The 21,351-nt window shown below is 37.4% G+C and overlaps 1 protein-coding gene across 1 annotated transcript in view; it reads left to right on the forward strand.

The window, feature by feature from the left end:
• The window catches only part of HAPLN1 (hyaluronan and proteoglycan link protein 1), a 31,011-nt gene extending 24,960 nt beyond the window's left edge, over positions 1-6,051 (forward strand). The window contains exons 3-4 of the mRNA XM_004281632.4: positions 3,323-3,625; positions 5,614-6,051. Of these exons, the coding sequence (XP_004281680.1) occupies positions 3,323-3,625; positions 5,614-5,903 (593 nt within the window). The 3' untranslated portion in view covers positions 5,904-6,051. The remainder of the gene's footprint in view (positions 1-3,322; positions 3,626-5,613) is intronic.
• The last annotated feature ends 15,300 nt before the right edge of the window (positions 6,052-21,351 follow it).

Genomic DNA, 21,351 nt, shown 5'->3' on the forward strand with positions numbered 1-21,351 from the left:
CATAGTATATGTATCAAATCATAGCCTCTTTGCAGAAATAGGCCACACTCCAAACTCAAGGGACCCTAGAGTACTGAGTGCAATGCCTTGCTCTTAGTTGTGTTTTAAGATCTGTTTTTCAAATCACACTGATTTAAAAAAAAGTAAACCCTTTGAAACACTGACCTAGGATGAGTTGGAATTAGCTGTGGAAACACAATTTTTTTTCATATAGCATCTTGGATAGGGTAAAGCCCTCTGATTACTACCAAATTACCTACACTGCTAGAAACAACACCCAGCAAGAGACAAGCCTTGTATGAATATAACAAGGAGAGTGTCACTAGACATTCATGAGTAGCCCAATACAGAATTCATTTGCACAATCAACAAACATATAGATAATATGAAAAACATATTTGTGCTTCCAATCTTCCACTGTATTGGTCTTCCATTGATGAAAATGGGGCCAAATACACAAAAATAGAGTCTGAGAACTTTTAGAAATAGAAAGCTAATTTCAGATATGTACATAGCACTGAAAGGTACTCTGAGAGGCACTGAAGAAGGTAAAATTGTTCTGCATGGTCTCTACCTTTTTATTACTAAAAATATTTACTTTGTGGAGTTACTGAAATTTCCTTAAGCTTTTATATGTACCATGGCATGAAAACCTTTCATATATCCAAAAAATTGATATTTGCCAACCACTAGGATGAACTGGTCTGTGCAATTGTAAGTCTTAAAGAATGTGTTTTTAAAACATTTCAGTTGACTAAACTACCCACATCATTTGATATTATTCTTTTCCATGTGAGGTATCTTCCTTATTAATCCCCTTTTTAGAGATGCATACCAGCCCTTCACGGAAAAGAGCTTCTGATTATATTTTGACATATAAGTATAAAATAATCATATTTGGAAAATAATCATATACCCTTCTTTCTCACCCATGAAAGTTTAACTTTTCTTATTTTTGTAATGCCGGATGAAAGCAATCACCATTTGCTCCATAATTCAGCTGTAGGAATTGCACTTTTTTCCACAGAGCCAAGAAGGTTTCTGTAATTATAGTCTTAGATGTTGACATCTTAACTAGCTGAAAGTAAAAGGAGCAAATAAATAAAATACTAAGAAACATGCAGTTCCAGAAATGCCCACACTTGCACGAAACATTTGATTGTTGAAATGTATGCACCAAATGTGTACAATACAGTGAAACTTTTAAAATGTTGGTGGCGACACAGAAATTGACCTTGATTTACTTGGAATGTGTTCTTTCCAGCATCATCAACCATTAATTAAAATCTGCTAAGTAAATCTTTTGAGTTACTGTAAGTTGATCATTTATTCTTACAATTGAAAAATAGTAAAATTTTAATATAGGGTTTCACTTTGACTTTGAGTAATGATTGCATGAAATTATGTTAAATGTGAAAGGAACTCAGAAATATATTACACTGGATTTGGAACTGAATCAAACATAACTCAGTGGTTAATCAAGGACAAATTACTAAAGAAAAAATTTTCACAACGCCTATGGGAGTCCACCAAACACAGTCTGGTGAATTTAAACTGAGAGGTTGTCTAGGTCTTTAAAATTATTATAAATTAAAAGAGTCTACATTCTCCACTGTTACCATCTTGAGCTATTTGAGAAATGGAATTCAGCCTAAATGGTTGAATTTTGGTTTAAATACTTTGAGATTTTCTCTCACTTAAGGTCTAGCTGCCAAGGAAACCTCTACTGGATAAATTAAGTATTTTCCTTTTCACTGGCATTCCTGGGGTTACTGAGAAAGAGGATGGAAGGCATGAGGGGACGGAGAGCACCAGAGCAGCTCCTTCCCAGTGCTGACTGAGTCTTAGCTGGCTGCCTGGTCACAGCCCTTCTTAGAAGGAGTCATCTTCAGGCCTTCCCCACCTCCATTCCGCCCATTGCTGCAGGGGGCAAAGGCAACGAAGGGAGTCTTTTCCTCCTTACTTTTGGCTCCGATTCAGCTTACAGATCCTTCAGCCAAGAACCTGAGAAGGCAGGATGAGATCAGGAAGCCTTCCTGGATCTCTGCCTCTAGTGGATGGTGCCAGCTGGACTGCCCTACAGGGACAAACATGTCCAGCAGAGACTTTCAGTGGATGTGACTTGATTTAGGCTACTGAAATTTCTTCTTGTAGAGTCTTCCAGGACAATTTCTAAAAGAATACATTTCCTGTGTACTGGTTACACTGTTCGTGGACTGTGCAGCCATCTTGTATAGGGTCTGCAGTCTCATACAATATATGAGTCTCATACAATAATTTGGTATAATCCACCAAATTACTGCGTCAGCAGACAGTTTTTTACATTCCACACACTCAAATATGAATTATTTTTAATTATATTTAAAAATTCAAGGCAAAGCCTTGAATAATCACTTGAAATTAATTGTCTTTTAGCAACCATGGGGGAGACATTTTGATAGTGGTCCTTCATAGAGTCCAACAAATGATATAACTTTGCTTTCTTATGATGCAATCCTTACCCTTTAAAGAAACTGTGCAGAAAGTTGTGAAACAGCTCAGACATCTCCCATGATTATCTGACGGAAAGAAATGCTTTTGGAAAGCTGTCGCATCTTCCCAAAGTCAAGTGCCAAGTCACAGTGTTTACATATACTGAGGGTTTTTGTCCTCTAAAATATTTAATTCTTTGGCAATAACTTTGACAGATGTCTATTTTGTACCTACTTTGTACAGGACAAGCTTCTGGAAGCTTTTTTTTTTTTCCTATTTGCAATAAAAATGTTTTTAAAAGCTTAGTTTCAGTTTGCAACACATGAATACAGAAACTGAAAAATAGTAATGGAAACATTTTAAAAACGAAAGCTCTTATTTTAGTCACATTGTTCAAGGACAGAATTAAATAAGATTAAGAACTACACTAAAAGTTGAAACAGATAAGAGAGCCACGATGTTTTTTACGGAAGTGCCTCACTGTAAAAAGTTACCTTATTAATATGAAATAAGACCGCTTAATTATGTTGTTGTCAGATATGCAATAGGTAAGTTCTCAGGGAGCGCTATTTGGAAACTGTAATCTGCAGACGAATCGTTTCGGAAAGGAGAATTGTGAGGACTGAGCTGAACTCTTAGCAAAAGAGGTAAATCACTGAAGTTACCAGACCAAAGAGCTAACTGTGAGATGCTCAGAGCTGAGAGGTTGTTTGAAGGGAAATGGGACTATGAGAAAACACTGCAAGTTGAACAAAAACTGCTTCTTCATCTGATGGAGATTCCATTATGTTTTTCCCCACTCAAGTGGGATTTGTGCCACTAACGATTCCTTGCCTTCTCCTTTGGACAGGTGTGGTATTTCCTTATTTTCCACGACTGGGGCGCTACAATCTCAATTTTCACGAGGCACAGCAGGCTTGTCTGGACCAGGATGCTGTGATCGCCTCCTTTGACCAGCTGTACGATGCCTGGAGGGGTGGGCTGGACTGGTGCAATGCTGGCTGGCTCAGTGATGGGTCTGTACAGTATCCCATCACAAAACCCAGAGAACCCTGCGGAGGCCAGAACACAGTGCCCGGAGTCAGGAACTATGGGTTTTGGGACAAAGATAAAAGCAGATATGACGTCTTCTGTTTTACATCCAACTTCAATGGTAAGATATTAACCATACTGCCTTGTTTCCTATCCCAGAGACCAATACATACTATGATGTGACTTAAACTTTTAATCTTATCTACTTAAAAAAAAAGAAAAGAAGCTTTGAAGTGTTGCTCCAGATACAAGAAATTCTTAAATGTCATAATTTTTTAAAATCCAAAGACATCAAGCAAAAGTACATATTTCCATGATTCTTTGGTTTTATTGCATCCAACTGTTATTATGAAACAGTTTAACTGTCATGTTGTATGGAGTCTTTTTCTTACTGCCAAAGATGATGCTGCCACTGTGTGCCTTCCATCGGATAGAGACCTCTCCACTGAAGTAAGGATGGCATCTGTGTCACGGTCTTCTTCTCTAAATTACAATGTCAATTTATTCATAGATGATCAGCAAAGCTTAGGATACAGAGAGAGCATTATCTCTCTGATAAAGAGAGGGCTCAGGATAAAGAGACCTTTGCAAGAAAATTAAGTAGAAATAACATTGGAGGTGAAAGCAGAAGTGAGAGATCCAGGTTGTATCAGTGTTGATGACTGACTCATTGAATGTGACACAGCTCCCAACCCTATCTTGCTCCTTCCAGAACCAGTGACGTAACATGTAGGGCCCAGTGCACAATGAAAACGTGGGCTTCTTGTTAAACAATTATTAAGAATTTTAAGATGACACAGTAAAGCATTAAATCACGCGTGCGGCCCTGGCCCCATTATTTTATATTTCAGGTGCCTGGTGACATGCTTTGGCGAAAACAGCAAGGGATCAGGGATCAACAAACTTTCTGTAAAGCGTCAGAGAGTAAATATTTTTGGCTTTGTGGGCCATATGGTCTCTGTTGCAACCACTCCATGTAGCTTTGTATGTTATAACACAAAAGCCGCCGTGAACAATATTAAACAGATGGGTGTGACTGTGTTCTAATAAAACCTCACTGGACCCGTGCACTGTAGTTTGCCGGCCTCAGCTACAGATGATAGAACTAACCCTCTTATTAATGTTCCCGTGACGGCTGCCCTTTCTCCAAATCATATCCTCTTAGTCTAGAAAGAACAGGCAAGCATTAATTTAGACTTCAATCATCTGTATTTAAAGAGAGGCAGGAGGGTATCACATTACAATGTGTAATCAGGTTAGACAGTCTGATTCTATTCTGCCGGAAACTAAAAGTCTGAGAAAATCTTGCACTGATGGGTATCACTTTAGTCAGCTGATGTCATATTTTATACATTTCATGCATATTTGATACAAATTGAAGGCATCTCAGTAATTAACACAATTGAATTAGTGGTTGAGACTAACTTGCTCTTTCTTGTAAAATCAAGAAATGGTTAGGTGTCAGAGCTCCCACAGAAGGAAATTGAAAAAAATAACTAACTTCATCCTCTTTGCTAGTGAGTGAACAGACTGAGTTCACATTCTGAGTCCATATTATTTATGGCAAGTGACTTCCTGTATGTTTTGCATTTTCATACTGTAGTCTTTGAATAAGAATAATGTCTTATTGATACCTGTAATGAAAAGGACTTGAGGGCTTTTGATTATTTTTAAATGGACTTTTCTGTCAGGAATGTTTTTTGATCCTTTCACATTCAAATTTTGCCTCTCTAGAAACTTGTGCTGGGCTTCAGTCTTGCTACAGCTAGAATTTAAATAGCTCTTGCTTTTAACATGGAATTCTGTCTTCTCTAGTGCCACAGAAGGGCCCTTTTTGCCACTAATTAGCTAAAAGAGACCTGTCATTTCCCTTTTCTTTTTTACAGCTCTAAAAGGGCATGTCTGACATTAAGGGGCAAGGAAAAAACTAATTTAATGGAGAGCAACCTAGGGGCACTACATTTAACTGACAAGCCTGTGTTTCAGAACCTTTACAGACGCTGCTCTATATCCCCCTTCATTGAGAAACACTTCTATTTAGGGCTCCTTCCACCTCTGTGGGGCTGAGCCACAGACAGGCCCACTGACCCTCTCTCCTTTTCTCCACAGGCCGATTTTACTACCTGATCCACCCCACCAAGCTGACCTACGACGAAGCAGTGCAGGCCTGTCTCAATGATGGTGCTCAGATTGCTAAAGTGGGCCAGATATTCGCTGCCTGGAAACTTCTGGGATATGACCGTTGCGATGCAGGCTGGATGGCGGACGGCAGTGTCCGCTACCCCATCTCTAGGCCAAGAAGGCGCTGCAGTCCTATTGAGGCTGCAGTGCGCTTCGTGGGTTTCCCAGATAAAAAGCATAAGCTGTATGGTGTCTACTGCTTCAGAGCATACAACTGAGCGTGCCCCTAGAGCACGTCAGTTTTAAAGTCATTAAGAACATGTGAAAGGTTTTTTTTTTTCAGTATGAACTCATGCAAGTTACCAAAACTGTGATAACCCTTTTTTACTTACTGTAAAGTCATTTTCATAAAGACCAATTCATTAATTTGTTTTTGTAAAGCTATCATTCAATATATATTATAAATTAATATAATTTTAAGGGAAGCACTACATAAGGAGGCTTTAGAGCCAAACCGTTTAGGCTACATCATCTCAACGGAGTATCCTTTCATGATCGGGGCATGCAATAGCTTAAGGATTGCTAGGATTAAATTAAGGAAAGTAAAGCTACTCAGAGTAGCAGCTGCCACAAGCACAAATTTTACACATTTGTACAATTTTGAAATGCACTACAATAAACAGATTAGAGCAACAGATGTGAAATACAGGCTTCTTTACATAAACTGAGATTCTGAGAGGCTGCACAAAACTCAGTTTCACAAGGGAACAAGCTACACTTTTCTAAAATATTTCAAAGCTCCAATAGACAGAATTATTTTACTCTTTAAAATCCTGCCTTTTTGACCAAAAAAAAAAAATTCATATGGACTCCAATGTATAATAACAAGCACAGTTAAAACCCCTTAATAATCCCATTTATATGAAGTATGAAACTAAAATAAGCAAGTAATATTTAACCAATGAGACTCCTACCTTCTTCTAGTTAAAATTACACATGCCTGAGAAGAATTGTTTTATCTTTTGAGTAGCTTTACTGAGTTATATTTAAATTCTAAGGGCCGTTTGCTAAGCAGCATTTAGCATCTACTCAGGGCAGTTATATAGATAAACTGCTGGACAGAAAAATTGTAAAATTTAGCAGCTTGATTTTATGTTAGCCTACGAAATGTTATTGTCCTATAAAAATAACTTTAAAATATTTAATATTTCTTTATTTACATGACATGACAAAAATTTAAATCATAAAAGGAAGGAATTACTATACTTGTCTAACCAAGAAATAAGAACCCAACTTTAAAAATTCTTATTATTCCTATTTGTATATATACTAGAAAGCCCAAATGGTGCCTGTGTTTGGGGAAAAAAGTCAACAAAGTAGTTTTAAACCTTTCTCCATATAGAAAATGTGGTCAGTGATGTCACTTTTCTTGCTGATCATCATTAGGCTTAAATGAAATGCTGAAGCTGTCATCAAAGAGTTTACACTAAAATCTTCAGGGCTTTAAACGAAAGGGTAAGAACAGCTTCAGGAAAACAATTTTCCCTGTTAGCAGCTCCAATCTTAAATAAAGCTCGGTTTTCCTATATTTTTATGACTGTTGAGACCCCACAGGGACCAATATTTGTATTCAAATTACATTTCATGGTTTCCCATTGTTTCACAATGAGTTCTAATAAATGGGATTTAGTATAATAATCCAAGTATGACATAGCTCGTATGCTTTCATGAATGTTTTTATGTAGATTTTCCTCCCATGAACATGAGTAAATAAATCTGTTTCCTGAATTGATTGTGGTTGCATTCAAAGCTCTGTAATAATTCTAATAAATTTACTCTATAAATGTAGAATTATGTGTGTGGAAGGTATAGAACAATTGGAATTCCATGAAATCATAACTATATGCATACATTATCTAGGCTGAATATTATAAATAAAAGTAGATCATTTCTTCCACCAAAAGCATATCTGGAAATTTTCAGATGCTTTCATATTAAAAGATGAGAATGTATGCATGCACATTTTTACATTAGGTTGGATATGCAAATTGTACAAAAAATATAAATCCAAAGAGATTGTGAGGTTTAACTCAAACACTGCTAATACAAATAGAACTCAAACTTCTAAATTAAAAATACCTGAATGGTCTAGGATAAGATGAATATGTTATTCAAAGAGGGACTATCTCCAAAATAGTGACTCTAGTACCTCAAATATGGGGGTTAGCTCATTGGAGGAAACCCATACTTGAGTGATTATTACCCACGTTACAAAAATCTTATTGGAATTGCAAGTGGACACAAATTTCTATTGAAGCAGATATATAATTTTCAGTTATTGCTGCAGAACTCTACCTTTATAATATTAAGCATAGTAGCATTTCTTAACTTTTGAATACTTACTAGTACAGGAATTGGTGCTGATCAAAATCTCTGGAGTGACTGTTAGTTGATTAAAATCTATACTGACTGCACACCATTTTTCCATGCTTGTAAAAATATATATATATATGTCTTAAAAGAATGAATACTGCTGGGCAGAATTTTTATCTTCTTCTGACTTCCCCCAAAGGATCAGAGTTCCCATACCTTTTTGGACTCCTCCTTGAATAAGAGTTTCTTTTTAATGTTCTTATTTTGCCATTTTCCACCAAATGTCTATTTTCCTACTTCATTCCTCAAGGTATCTCACTGAGAATGTCCGAAAAAGAAAGGTTATCCTAACACAATTCCTAACAGAAAGTCGGTACAACACTGGTTAATTCAGAAAATTGCTCCTCAGACTTGGGTACCAAGAGTATCAGAGGGATGAGATGGGAGTCTGAGTTAGGAAAGCTTTTGATCATTTTGTCCATAATTAACACTTGGCCCATTTAAGGAACAAAGTATATCTGCACATTTCGCTGACTCACCTACATTGGAAAACCTAAACAAAAAGAAATGATTCATATAAAAGACAGTATAAGAATAAAAACAAGTTAGTCATGTTAACACTGGAAGCCATCTTTTAATGACTGCTGCCATATTTTATCACAGTAATTTCTAGTCAAATATGGTATTTGTAAATTTAAACTTTCTCTCATAGAAAGGGGGCCGGTACCTGTTAAAGTTTTATTTTATGCAATAATATAGTCACTTATTATTTTGGCAATTAGAAGTAGTCTCAAAGGAGATTCCAATTTGGTTGCAGGCAGCCATACTGGGTTTCTTGATTTCAATGCTCCAAAGAATATGGTGGTCTCAAGGAGTAGCTGACTACTAAAGAGGGAAGGATGAAAAGGGAATTACCCATCCATTCTCAGCATAGAATGCATCAAGAATGATCAATGGATAACTGACACAGTTGTGTTGAGGAGTTAACTGTATCATAGCTCACTACTGCCAGCACAGCAATGATGTACAACGAGAGAAATGAAAAATACAAAAGTCATTACGCCACCTGATTAAAAGGGAGTCAGTATTTCAAGGCATTTAATACCTGCCGAGTACAAATCTGAGAAGAACCAATCTGTATTACAAAAAAAAAAAATGTTTTCATTTTCTGTAAGATAAAATGAACTGGTAAACAAACATTAAAAGTCAACTTTGTGTTACTGCAGTATCTCTTGATTCTTCTGAGTTATAGAATCTTAGCTACTTTTCTTTGTGTCAAACTCTATAAATACATTATTTCAAGAAAAGACATTCAACCCATCCTTGTTCTGATACATGTGAGTTCAAATTGTAAACACAACTGAATTCCCATTTCCTATATTTTGTAAAGTTAACAACAACAACAGAAAGGAGGACACCTGTGTTGTTGTTAAATCAGTAACAGTACTATCCCCAAATCTACCGGCTTTTTACATGAGTCAAAGTACAATTTATTTTGTTCATCAGGTCAGCAATCCCAGGAATCTGTGGTGTCATTGATTAGATTTACATACTTGAGATACTGTATGACTTTAATTAGTAGTAGTGAATTAAAAAAGAAAGGTTTTAATTTTCTTACTAAAGTCTTTCTCTCTAGCACTTTACAATCCAATAACAAGGAACATATTTTTCAGTATTTCCATTCCTTCCTGAATTTTCAACGTGGAACACAGTTTCTGGATATTCCTGGTATTTAAAAAATGGTTTCTTGGGTGCAGGAATCTCTTGCTGATGCAATGACTTGAATGCAAGCACACCTAAAACAATTTGGGTCACTGACATTCAAACAGAAAAATGTACTTTAAAATATCGCCCATACTTATTTGGAATACACTGAACAACCTTGGAGAAGAAAGTCCAAGGATAACATGAAATTAAATCATCTTCTTTTAGTGTTTAAGTTCTCACACAGATGAAAGATATCACCTTCACTTTTCCAGAAAATCTGTTGTATTATTAAGGCTAGGTCATATACAAACCTGCTTGGTACTAATATTGAAGGGTCCTATGGGTTTTCATAGTGCTTAATTAAAAAGTTCACTGTTCAGATGTGATGGCCTTGGTTCCCTACCAAGTGACAAGGCTTAATACTAAGACTATTCTTGAGTAGAAGCGACCCTGTCCAGGATGGTCAGATATGCAAGGATAGTTTAAAAAAAAAAAAACTCGGGCTTCCCGGGTAGCGCAATGGTTGGGGGTCCACCTGCCGATGCGCGGGGCGCGGGTTTGTGCCCTGGTCCAGGAAGATCCCACATGCCGCGGAGCAGCTGGGCCCGTGAGCCATGGCCGCTGAACCTACGTGTCCGGAGCCTGTGCTCCACAACGGGAGAGGCCACAACAGTGAGAGGCCCGCGTACCGCAAAAAAAACCCCAAAAAAACTCAAGCGTTACATTAAAGCATTATTAGGTAGTATGATTTCTTGGGCCCTTCATTTAGGATTATTTAGGGGCAGAGCTTAAGATGGCTCTGAAGTCTTTGCCTCTCTATAGGTGATATATTTAGGAAACTGACAGCAGGCTACTCGCTCCAATCTTAAGGAGGAAATTCACTGCACACACATTGTTTTTTTCACTAAGAGCAAACGAAGCTTATTTATTTTCTCTATATTTCTTTCAGGCCAATAAAGTTTTGTCACCTCCATAGCCACTCATCATCTGAGACAACTTGGGTCAGCCCAGAGGGTAACTCCATGTCTTTTCTGAAATCAAACAATTTTCCTTCTCAGCTTATCTCTGTTCACTGGGGTTGTCCAGTTTCACATGCCTCAGCTACTAAAAGATGGCTCTTTCATTCAGTTGGTATCTGACTACAGCCTGAAGTCCGTTTATTCAGGAGAGTATTCCCAAGGTGGAGAGAAAGCTTAGATTCTTCGTTTTCTAACAAAGAAACTATTGGTTTGATCAACAAATGTAAGATTCTTGGATGGGGATAGAATTCTAAGAATACTGTATTCCCATATTTTTCTTTCTAAGGAAGGAGCCTGATTGCTAGCTCTTCATCCTGCTTGAAATATCTGGGATTCTTCTGTTGTTGTTTTAAATTTTTTTTAATGTTTCTCCCTTTGATTTTAGTCAATGAAAATCTTGCCTGCCAAAACTCATATATATGTAGAGAGCAGAAAAAGATAAAAAGCAAGGGAGTTTGAGGTTTTAGTCTTTGAAAGGCCCTTCTTTGAAGATACTGAGAATCTTGCATGTGAATCTGAAACAGAACTGCAGAACCACTCATTTATTATTCTGATAAATAAACATATTTGCGTGTAATGACTGCTGTGAGCCCAGGGGAAAGATAAATACAGTCCTTTGTGGCTCTCCCTGTACTTGAGGTCTGCCAAATTGAACATCCTTGCTCCATGGGAAGATACTTATTCCTATGATAGGAGCCAAATTTCAAGTGGCTGAGAAGCAAATTCTGCTTTTCTAATTGAAAAAAATGTTTTTTAAAAGCCAATCTTTCAATTCAATATACATAAAAATTCAATAATCTATCAAAGCAGTTGTAAGCATATTAGAATCAGCTAGGGAGTTTCAGAAAAACTTTGAGGTCTTCTCCATAGATCATGCTCAAGGGTATAACCTGGACATCAGGATCGGTTAAACCTTCCCCCACAGACCCCTGGTTAATCCTAATAAGTAGCCAGGGTTGAGAAACACCGGTCTTAACAGACTTAGGAGGAAAAAATCAAAGCCATTCCACTGATACATGATTGGGTTGATATTTATAGTTCACAATTAAAAATAATTTTTAAAAATAGTATAATTGGTTTGAATTTGATCAAACTTAGAAATTCTTCCAATGTAAACATTTAATTCATTTGATTTGCTCTTTTTCTTCCAGTAATAGTTCCCATTATATTAGCAAATGTGTTGTAATAAGCTATTTATCTGCCTGCCTGCCTTATTATTGTCACTTCTGTAAAAATTACTTTAAACCACATGTATCCTAATATCAAACTCTTTCCCATCTAAAGTACCAAAATCCAAGGGCTATAACAATAATTGTGTAAAACGTTTTGGGGACAAGAATTCAAACTGCACATTGAAGCCAGTGGCTTCTGAGATTTAGTTATCTCAGGAAAAAAGACCTATGCTCACTGTGAGCTTTACATTACAACATGGGCCCTCAGACCCAAAACAAAACAAAACAAAACAAAACAAAAAACAAGCTAACACAATGCTGGTAAAATAGGGAAGAAAGATAATGAAAATTACTCATAATCCAAACATTCAGGGAAAAAATACTGTTAAATTTTATATCATATTTTCCATTATGTATGTGAAAAGGTCATGGTTTTTGATAAAAATTAAGTCATCATTACAGATTTTAATTAAACACTTGCTAAATCAATTAATTAATTGATTCATCAATTCTAGTAAATATAAGATGTATGAACTATGTCATTAATAAAGCTATAAGTGACTTCCTAACTGGCCTATGAATCTGACAGAGCTATATGAGTCAGCTGCAACTCACCTTGAGGCAAGTGAAAGACTTGAACAACACAATTCAATAATAAATTAGCTTGAAATGTCCTTTAGCCATTCTTCAGCTTCCTTAGTTTCCTGGCCCCTCCAGAGAGCACGGAGGCCAATGGTCTAGCATTCACAGAGCGAGTGGGACCCGGCCCTTCCTTCCCTGGCTTTAGACTAACAAAAGAAAGACTAGTGCCTCAAGGCATGGAGGCTTTCTGTCAGAATACTGCCTGTGCAAAAGAAAGCATGAAGCTCTGTTTCGTATCCTCCCCACCCAGAAGAAAAATTCTAAATTCTAAAGAAAAAAACAAATTAACTAACAGTTAATAACAAATTAACTGCACTAAGGTGCACTAACAATATAACAGTTACCTGCCACCAAAAAGATAGAAGAAATTGTTGACGGATGACAAACCCCTTGAGAACTGGCTCCCTATTAAAGGGTCATTGGAGGAAAGTTCAGGCATCAGGGCCTGGAGGGTTTGATAGGAGAGCACTGCTCAGGATGAACTTTGGAAACTTAGAAATTCTCAAAGCAATAGACAGAATAACAGTATCTACAGACTGCTGCCTAATGCCTTAGAGAGTCTGTGGAAGAAAGCTATCCCTGTGACAGTGGTCTGCAGAAATGCCCTTATCTTACTGACCAAAGCACTACTTCACAAGTCAATGTTGACATGTAATGTAAATGAACCACTTCCAATATTGTTTGGAATAAAGCAAAGATAAATAAAACTTAAAATATCACTAAAGCTTACTGCTACTTGAAATCTAAATATTTATGTCTCTTCCCATACACAATTTTTTAAAAACATCAAAAATTTACAAGCATATAGTATTTATCTGAGGCTATGAAACTTATTCCCTTCCATGCAAATACTCAAAAATGGCGATTTAAAAAGTTGTGTGTTGTCTTTATGATCTCATCTTTGTGCAATTTATTAGTACGCATAGTAAAGCCTGGAAGGATGTACACTAACATAACATAAAAGATATATACTAACAAACTCATAACATAAAGGGGTTATCCTTTTTCTTTCTACTTCTGAAGTTTCCACAGCAAAGGTGCATTATGCAAAAATTGTTGAACAAACTCACGTGCCATAATATTAGCATATTCTCACTGGAGTCTAACAATTTCCAAAAAACTTGGAAAAAAGTATTCCAGATTTGATTCTAAGAATTCCTGCCCACTGTACCATCCTCGATTCCAGGTCTGCCACTATAAAGCCACCCTGGCTATCTCTTGGTGCGGACCTGAATCACCTGCACTGCATTTCAAGAAGAGTCATGCGCATTTTGGATAAAATGATTCTTTACTGTGTGGGATTATCTCACCTTTCAGGGCACTTAACATCCCTCACTCTTCCAGCCACTCACTGCCAGTGACTACTCCCTTCCGATCAATCTAATAACTCAAAACACACCACACAAGTTTCCATACATACTCAAGATAGGCCATACTGTCTTTTTGGGGAACAGCCTGAGGTTTCTATTATAAAGTGGATGATCAGAGTAAAAGGAGAACTAAAGAAACCAGTGGAACTCAAGCCAAAGTGGAGCTTTGCTACATCTGCTATAACGTGGCCACAACCAAGCTCCTGCCTTAATATCCACCCGAGCTAGATGAGTGTGCTTTTCCCGAAAAACCAGCCACCTCTCAGGTGTTCAGTCAAGGTTGACCTTCTCCAAAAAGCCCTGGAATATTTTACCCAACTCTAATATCTTATCGGCAGTGGCCCATTTATGAATGCCTGAGATTAGGAGGGAAATAAACTCATCTCAGCATTTATCCCATTGGTTAAGGTTATTTGCTGATTAAATGCGTTAAGTGCTTCTAAGGATGCCTGGCACTAGTAGGTGCTCAAAGAAAGCTATATTCATCATTAGTCGTCATGACCATCAGGATCACAATCATTATTTGTGATTTCCTTTTCAAGCACAGTAAATCAAATAGCAACTTTATAATGACTGCCCTCTAGTCTACTATATACCATGCTCTGCACAAAGCAAGTTATTTCTTCTTCAATCTGGTGATGATCAATTTAAGACCTAAACAGTTCCTGCCCCACAGTCAAAATTTGGGCCTCATAAATTGTACCCATATTTCTAATAGACACAATGATTCTGTCCTTGACAATGTAGTTTTCAAAAGAATTAACAAAATTCTTCACAAATGTATGTTTTTACGAACATACATTTATTTATTTATTTATTTTTTGTGTGTCTGTGGTACGAGGGCCTCTCACTGCTGTGGCCTCTCCTGTTGCGGAGCACAGGCTCCAGACGCGCAGGCTCAGTGGCCATGGCTCACGGGACCAGCCGCTCTGCGGCATGTGGGATCTTCCCGGACCGGGGCACGAACCGGTGTCCCATGCATCGGCAGGCGGACTCTCAACCACTGCGTCACCAGGAAGCCCCATTTATTTACTTTTAAAATTTTTATTGGGGTATAGTTGATTTACAATGTTGTGTTAGTTTCAGGTGTACAACAAAGTGAATCTGTTATATATATACATATATTCACTCTTTTTTAGATTCTTTTCCTATGTAGGCCATTACAAAGTATTGAGCAGAGTTCCCTGTGCTATACAGTAGGTTCTTATTAGTTTTCTATTTTATATATAGTAGTATGTATGTGTCAATCCCAGTCTTCCAATTTATCCCTCCCCCACTTACCCCCAGTAACCATAAGTTTATTTTCAACATCTGTAACTCTATTTCTGTTTTGTAGATAAGTTCATTTGCAGCTTTTTTTTTAGATTCCACATATAAGCAGTATCATATGATATTTGTCTTTCTCTGTCTGACTTACTTCACTCAACCATGTTGCTGCAAATGGCATTATTTTGTTCGTTTTTATGGATGAGTAATATTCCATTGTATATATGTACCACATCTTCTTTATCCATTCCTCTGTTGATGGACATTTAGGTTGCTTCCATGTCTTGGCTATTGTAAATAGCGCTGCAATGAACACTGGGTGCATGTATCTTTTTGAACTATGGTTTTCTCTGGATATATGCCCAGGAGTGGGATTACTGGATCATACAGTAGCTCTGTTTTTAGTTTTTTAAGGAACCTCCATACTGTTCTTCATAGTGGCTGCACCAGTTTGCATTCCCACCAACAGTGGAGGAGGATTCCCTTTTTACCACACCCTCTCCAGCATTTGTTTGTAGATTTTTTGATGATGGCCATTCTGACCAGTGTGAGGTGATAGCTCATTGTAGTTTTGATTTGCATTTCTCTAATAATTAGTGATGTTGAGCATCTTTTCATGTGCTTTTTAACCATCAGTATGTCTTCTTTGGAGAAATGTCTATTTAGATCTTCCGCGCCTTTTCTGATTGGGTTGTTTGTTTCTTTTGATACTGAGCTGCATGAGCTGTTTGTATATTTTGGAGATTAATCCCTTGTTGGTTGCTGCGTTTGTAAATATTTTCTCCCATTCTGTGGGCTGTCTTTTCTTTTTTTTTTTTTTTATGGTTTCCTTTGTTGTGCAAAAACTTTTAAGTTTAATTAGGTCCCATTTGTTTATTTTTGTTTTTATTTTCATTATTCTAGGAAGTGGATCAAAAAAGATCTTGCTGCAATTTATGTCAGAGAGTGTTCTACCTGTTTTCTTCTAAGAGTTTTATAGTATTGGCCTTACATTTAGGTCTTTAATCCATTTTGAGTTTATTTTTCTGTATGGGGTTAGGGTGTGTTCTAATTTCATTCTTTTACATGTGGCTGTCCAGTTTTCCCAGCACCACTTACTGAAGAGACTGTTTTTTCTCCATTGTACATTCTTGCCTCCTTTGTCATAGATTAGGTAACCATAAGTGTGTGGGTTTACCTCTGGACTGTCTATCCTGTTCCATTGATCTATATTTCTGTTGTCGTGTCAGTACCATACTGTTTTGATGACTATAGCTTTGCAGTATAGTCTGAAGTCAGGGAGCCTATTACTCCAGCTCCGTTTTTCTTTCTCAAGATTGCTTTGGCTATTCGTGATCTTTTGTGTTTACAAACACCTACTGAATTGTAAAATCAAATACAATGTAAGATTTATGCCATACATGTTCCTTTGGAAGTTTTCTGCATGGGCTGAACTACTTGAATATATAATTTTCTTAATATATAATTCTAGTGATATTTGAACAAAAAAAATTTTTCCTGGCTTGGCATATCTTCCTGTAGCAAGTGAAGCTTTTTTTCCATTGATCAGAGCTCATCCCTCTAGGATTCAAAATCAGAGTCAACTGTCTCAAAATCACTGTCAATTACATGCATGAAAAGTCTGAGACATCTTTAAATGATCATCCTGGAACATCCGTTGTCTAGGCCTGTGTTGGCACAGACTGCAGTCCCTTAGTGGAGGTAAATGCAATTTTGGTAGTTAATGGGGGATTGCAGCAGGCTGTGGAGGCAATGTCCTTATTAATGATTTTTAAAAGATCTAAAATTGGTGTTTGCCAGACAAACTACAAAGTCAGCTGTGTTCTGACATAGGACTTGGTCACCTGTGTTCTGACATGTGACATTTTTGATAAAGAAAAACTGCAAGTTTGTTGAGATCAAACACCCTGCACACTTCTCCACTTCCTACATGGTCCAGCAGCCTATGCTCTCATATACTGCTCACTGCAGATCTCAAAACCGGTGAAGCTTGGGCTTCCCTGGTGGCGCAGTGGTTGAGAGTCCACCTGCCGATTCAGGGGACACGGGTTCGTGCCCCGGTCTGGGAGGATCCCACGTGCCGCGGAGCGGCTGGGCCCATGAGCCATGGCCGCTAAGCCTGCGCATCCGGAGCCTGTGCCCCGCAATGGGAGAGGCCACTACAGTAAGAGGCCCGCATACCACACACACACAAAAAAAAAACCGTGCAGCTTGACTGAGGGAGAGACAGGTGAAGAAGTGTCTGATGTGAAAATGAAAATAATCCTTTCCTAGATCTTATTTTATTCTCACCACAAAAAAAGAAATGATAATTATGTAATATGATAGTGGTATTACCACTACAATGACAATCATATTACAATATATAAATAAATCAACATGTTGTACACCTTAAATTTTTACCATGTTATATGTCAAATACATTTCAATTAAAAAAATAAAAAGAAAATTCTACAACGAAAATGAGATTTCTTACTTTATAGTCTTTAGACTAATCTGTATAACACTTTGGATTTTCTTTACAGAAGTTTCCTTACATAAGAATTTAATTACTGATAATGTGTTTCCCTGCAAACTGGCAAATGAGAAAGGTCACTCAGAGCAAAAGACTTTTTGTAATAATTTAAAATATATCATATAGATGTGGTACATATATACAATGGAATATTACCCAGCCATAAAAAGAACAAAATAATGTCATTTCCAGCAACATGTATGGATCTAGAGATTGTCATACTGAGTGAAGTAAGTCAGACACAGAAAGACAAATATCATATGATATTGCCTATATGTGGAATCTAAAAAAAGGGTACAAATAAACTTATTCACAAAACAGAAGTAGAGTCACAGATGTAGAAAACAAACTTACAGTTACCAGGGGATAAGGGGCAGGGGGAGGGATAAACTGGGAGATTGGGATTGACATATACACACTACTATACATTAAATAGATAACTAATAAGAACCTACTGTACAGCACAGGGAACTCTACTCATACTCTGTAATGGCCTATATGGGAAAAGAATCTAAAAAAAGAGTACATAAATGTACATGTATAACTGATTCACTTTGTTGTACACCTGAAACTAATACAACATTGTAAATCAACTATACTCCAATAAAAATTAAAATATATCTTTATCTATCTATCTATCTATATGTATATCTTAGAGGTATGGTTTAATTTTAGGGAAAGAGTTTTTATTCAATTATTAACAAGTGTCTGCATGCCTTTTAGTTCTCTCTAAAGAAAACATCATGGAGCATAAACCTCAATATTGGCAGTCCTTAGTTCTTGCTAAGTATCTGTGCATAGTCTGGGCTGCCACATTTTATGTCCCAATTTAAAAGTCATTCAGGTTCAAATTCTTTTCAGTTGCAAGCATGTTCAGGATCCCTAGGGAGTCTGTGACAGAACCAGATGGCTGGCAAATCTGCAGAGTTCCACCTAATCTAACTTCTTATCTGAAAATAATTGAGTTTCTCCTCTTCATGTAGCCTTTAATGAAAAGCAAATTGTGTAACAGGAAAATATTATTGATGCCGGTTCAGGTTTTGTTGGGCAATTTAATATGAGTTGGTCTTGGTAAATATGGGAAGAAATCAGGGTCATGAGACAAGTTTCCAAGCCTGCAGGTGCTCCTCTTCTTGCTAAATAGAGGAGTGGAAATGCATGTAACTTGTCCCACTGGAACTTGTGAAATCCTACCAGTTTTAAAAGCAGACCAACTTCCAGGTTTGACTGAAATGTTTCTTAATTGCTCGAGTCATACAATGTTATAGATTTCACAGTTCTCAAGCTATGCCACCTCACATATAACAAACAATACAGACGTTCGTGATGCAGTGCAATATTTTGAAGTATCAGCTGGCATCTTTCTTCCCAAATACTGAATTTGTTCACACACACCCTGCGGGCTTCCTCTCTCCCCCCAAGTGCTCAGGTAAACAGTTTCCCTATAAGCACTGAAGAGAAACTTAAAAATCATTTTTTTTCACATATATACAGTTTTTTATAATGCTGAGAGCAGGGAAACATCCCGAAATTTCAAAGCAAATTCTAAACTTTCGGTATTGGCAACAACCTCATGATAATGTAAGGACAACTGCTGAGCAGAACGCTGGAGAAATGGGATTAAGGTTAGCAGTCAGAGATTCAAAACAAACATGCTAAGTAACTCCAGATGAGGCTACGGATGAAGAGAGAAGTTTTTAAAATGATATGTACCCAGATGTATTGATTTAACTGCATTTAAAATTATGACCATTTGAATAATTTTTATTTATTAGATTCATGCCATCTTTATGTAAAAAGTGTTTAGGCATTACATGCCACACACCAGCTGTTAAACGGATCCTTCTGAGCTGGCATTGATGGCATCTTTGTCTTTAGGAGAAAAACCTTTCTAAACAAGATACTGGGTTCGTTTTTGGTTTTTTGTTTGTTTTTTTTAAGACAGAGGGCAATAGCATTGCTGATACTAAATTTTGTTAGGAGAAGGTGGTAATATTTTGAAGTACACAGTATTTACAATTTTATGTGACTAGGTTTATCCACAGTTTAAAAATTTTAAATAACTGTGTTCAAGTTGAGTGGTTGCTAGATAAAAGTGTAAGCTGTGGTTTCATATTTAAACAAGAGACACTTTTGGAAAGAATTAAATTGCCAGATGGTGAAATTTTTCGACAAAATGCTTTTAGCTAACAATGTAAATGCAAAGGATACGTAAAGCTTTAAAAATCAATGTAGCGGATCAGCATCTAAGTTAAGTGATAATGACAAGATGTCAAATCAGACTAATAAACTGCTTTTCAAATACCTTTCAGTCATTATTAACAACCAACTATGGAGAAACACCTTTTAGTCATTATTAACACAGTTCAGTTTTTCTGGAAAACATCTGCATACAGAAATGTCCAGAGCCCTGCAGGGCCAGACTCTAAGAGGTGCACTGTCTGCTACTTCCCATCTGCAAATGTGTCCTCTTGGGGATGCCTGGGAGGACTCAGGAAGGGGGTCTTCTCTCTGACTGTACTGGTCACCATTTCCACAGACTGCTGTAGCTCTGAGAGGAGGAAAGCAACTTCCAGGTGGCTGTTTCTTCCATCCCCACCACTTCTAACAAATCCTATAATCTGTGACTATATAGCCTGTAAAACATTATCACACTTCCTTGTGCCAGCAAGACCCTGGGGTTTCTTTTTTTTTTTTTTGGTACGCGGGCCTCTCACTGTTGTGGCCTCTCCCGTGGTGGAGCACAGGCTCCGGACGCGCAGGCCCAGCGGCCATGGCTCACAGGCCCAGCTGCTCCGCGGCATGTGGGATCTTCCCGGACCGGGGCATGAACCCATGTCCCCTGCATCGGCAGGCGGACTCTCAACCACTGCGCCACCAGGGAAGCCCCTGGGGTTTCTTGATTTAAGGGTATACACTGGCAACGTGCTTAGACAAAATCATCAAGGGTAACAATGGAAGAAACAAGACCTGTGTCATCAAAAAAGATAACTAGTAAATATTATTTGATGGAGAAAAAAAAAACAAATAAAACAACAGCTTATAAAATTTTCTATCTTTATCATGGAAAAGGGCTTAGATAAAAGCTATTTTCAGAACAAATTCTTTCCATACTCTGCCCACTAAATTTAATTCAAATATATTATTTCAGCACACCTTAAAAATATTTTTCTGCAAACTGGCCCCTTTAGCAGTGATAACAGCCAAATTTAGCTTCTTCCACAAGCCAATTCTCAAATACTCACAACATTATCCTCAGGTTCAGATATATATAGTAAATTAAAAGGCCATTTAGTAACTATGTGACAGCTAAACTGTCTCTAAGCAGCCCTAGGCAAAGGATACAAACGTCTGGTTCTTTCGCAGAGAGCCATAACGTACAAACAACTTTACAATGTTTAGTCTTGCTTTCTGTGGTCTATAGGCTCTGCCATCGGTACATGTGTTTATCGGTGAAAATATTATGTGGCCCTGTTTGCCAAGTCACCAAAGACATGCTCAGGATAAAGTATCTATGAACATGCTATTTATTAAAATGCAAAGGAATTATGTGTGAGTCACCTTTTCAAAAATAGTCATTTTGTATTTGACCTTTACCAGCGAATAATAGGGTTTCATTTGGAACATAACTGCATGACCTAAACCACTGCACTCTGCACAAT

Source organism: Orcinus orca, chromosome 3 (genome assembly GCF_937001465.1).
Source record: "Orcinus orca chromosome 3, mOrcOrc1.1, whole genome shotgun sequence".
NCBI lineage: Eukaryota > Metazoa > Chordata > Mammalia > Artiodactyla > Delphinidae > Orcinus > Orcinus orca.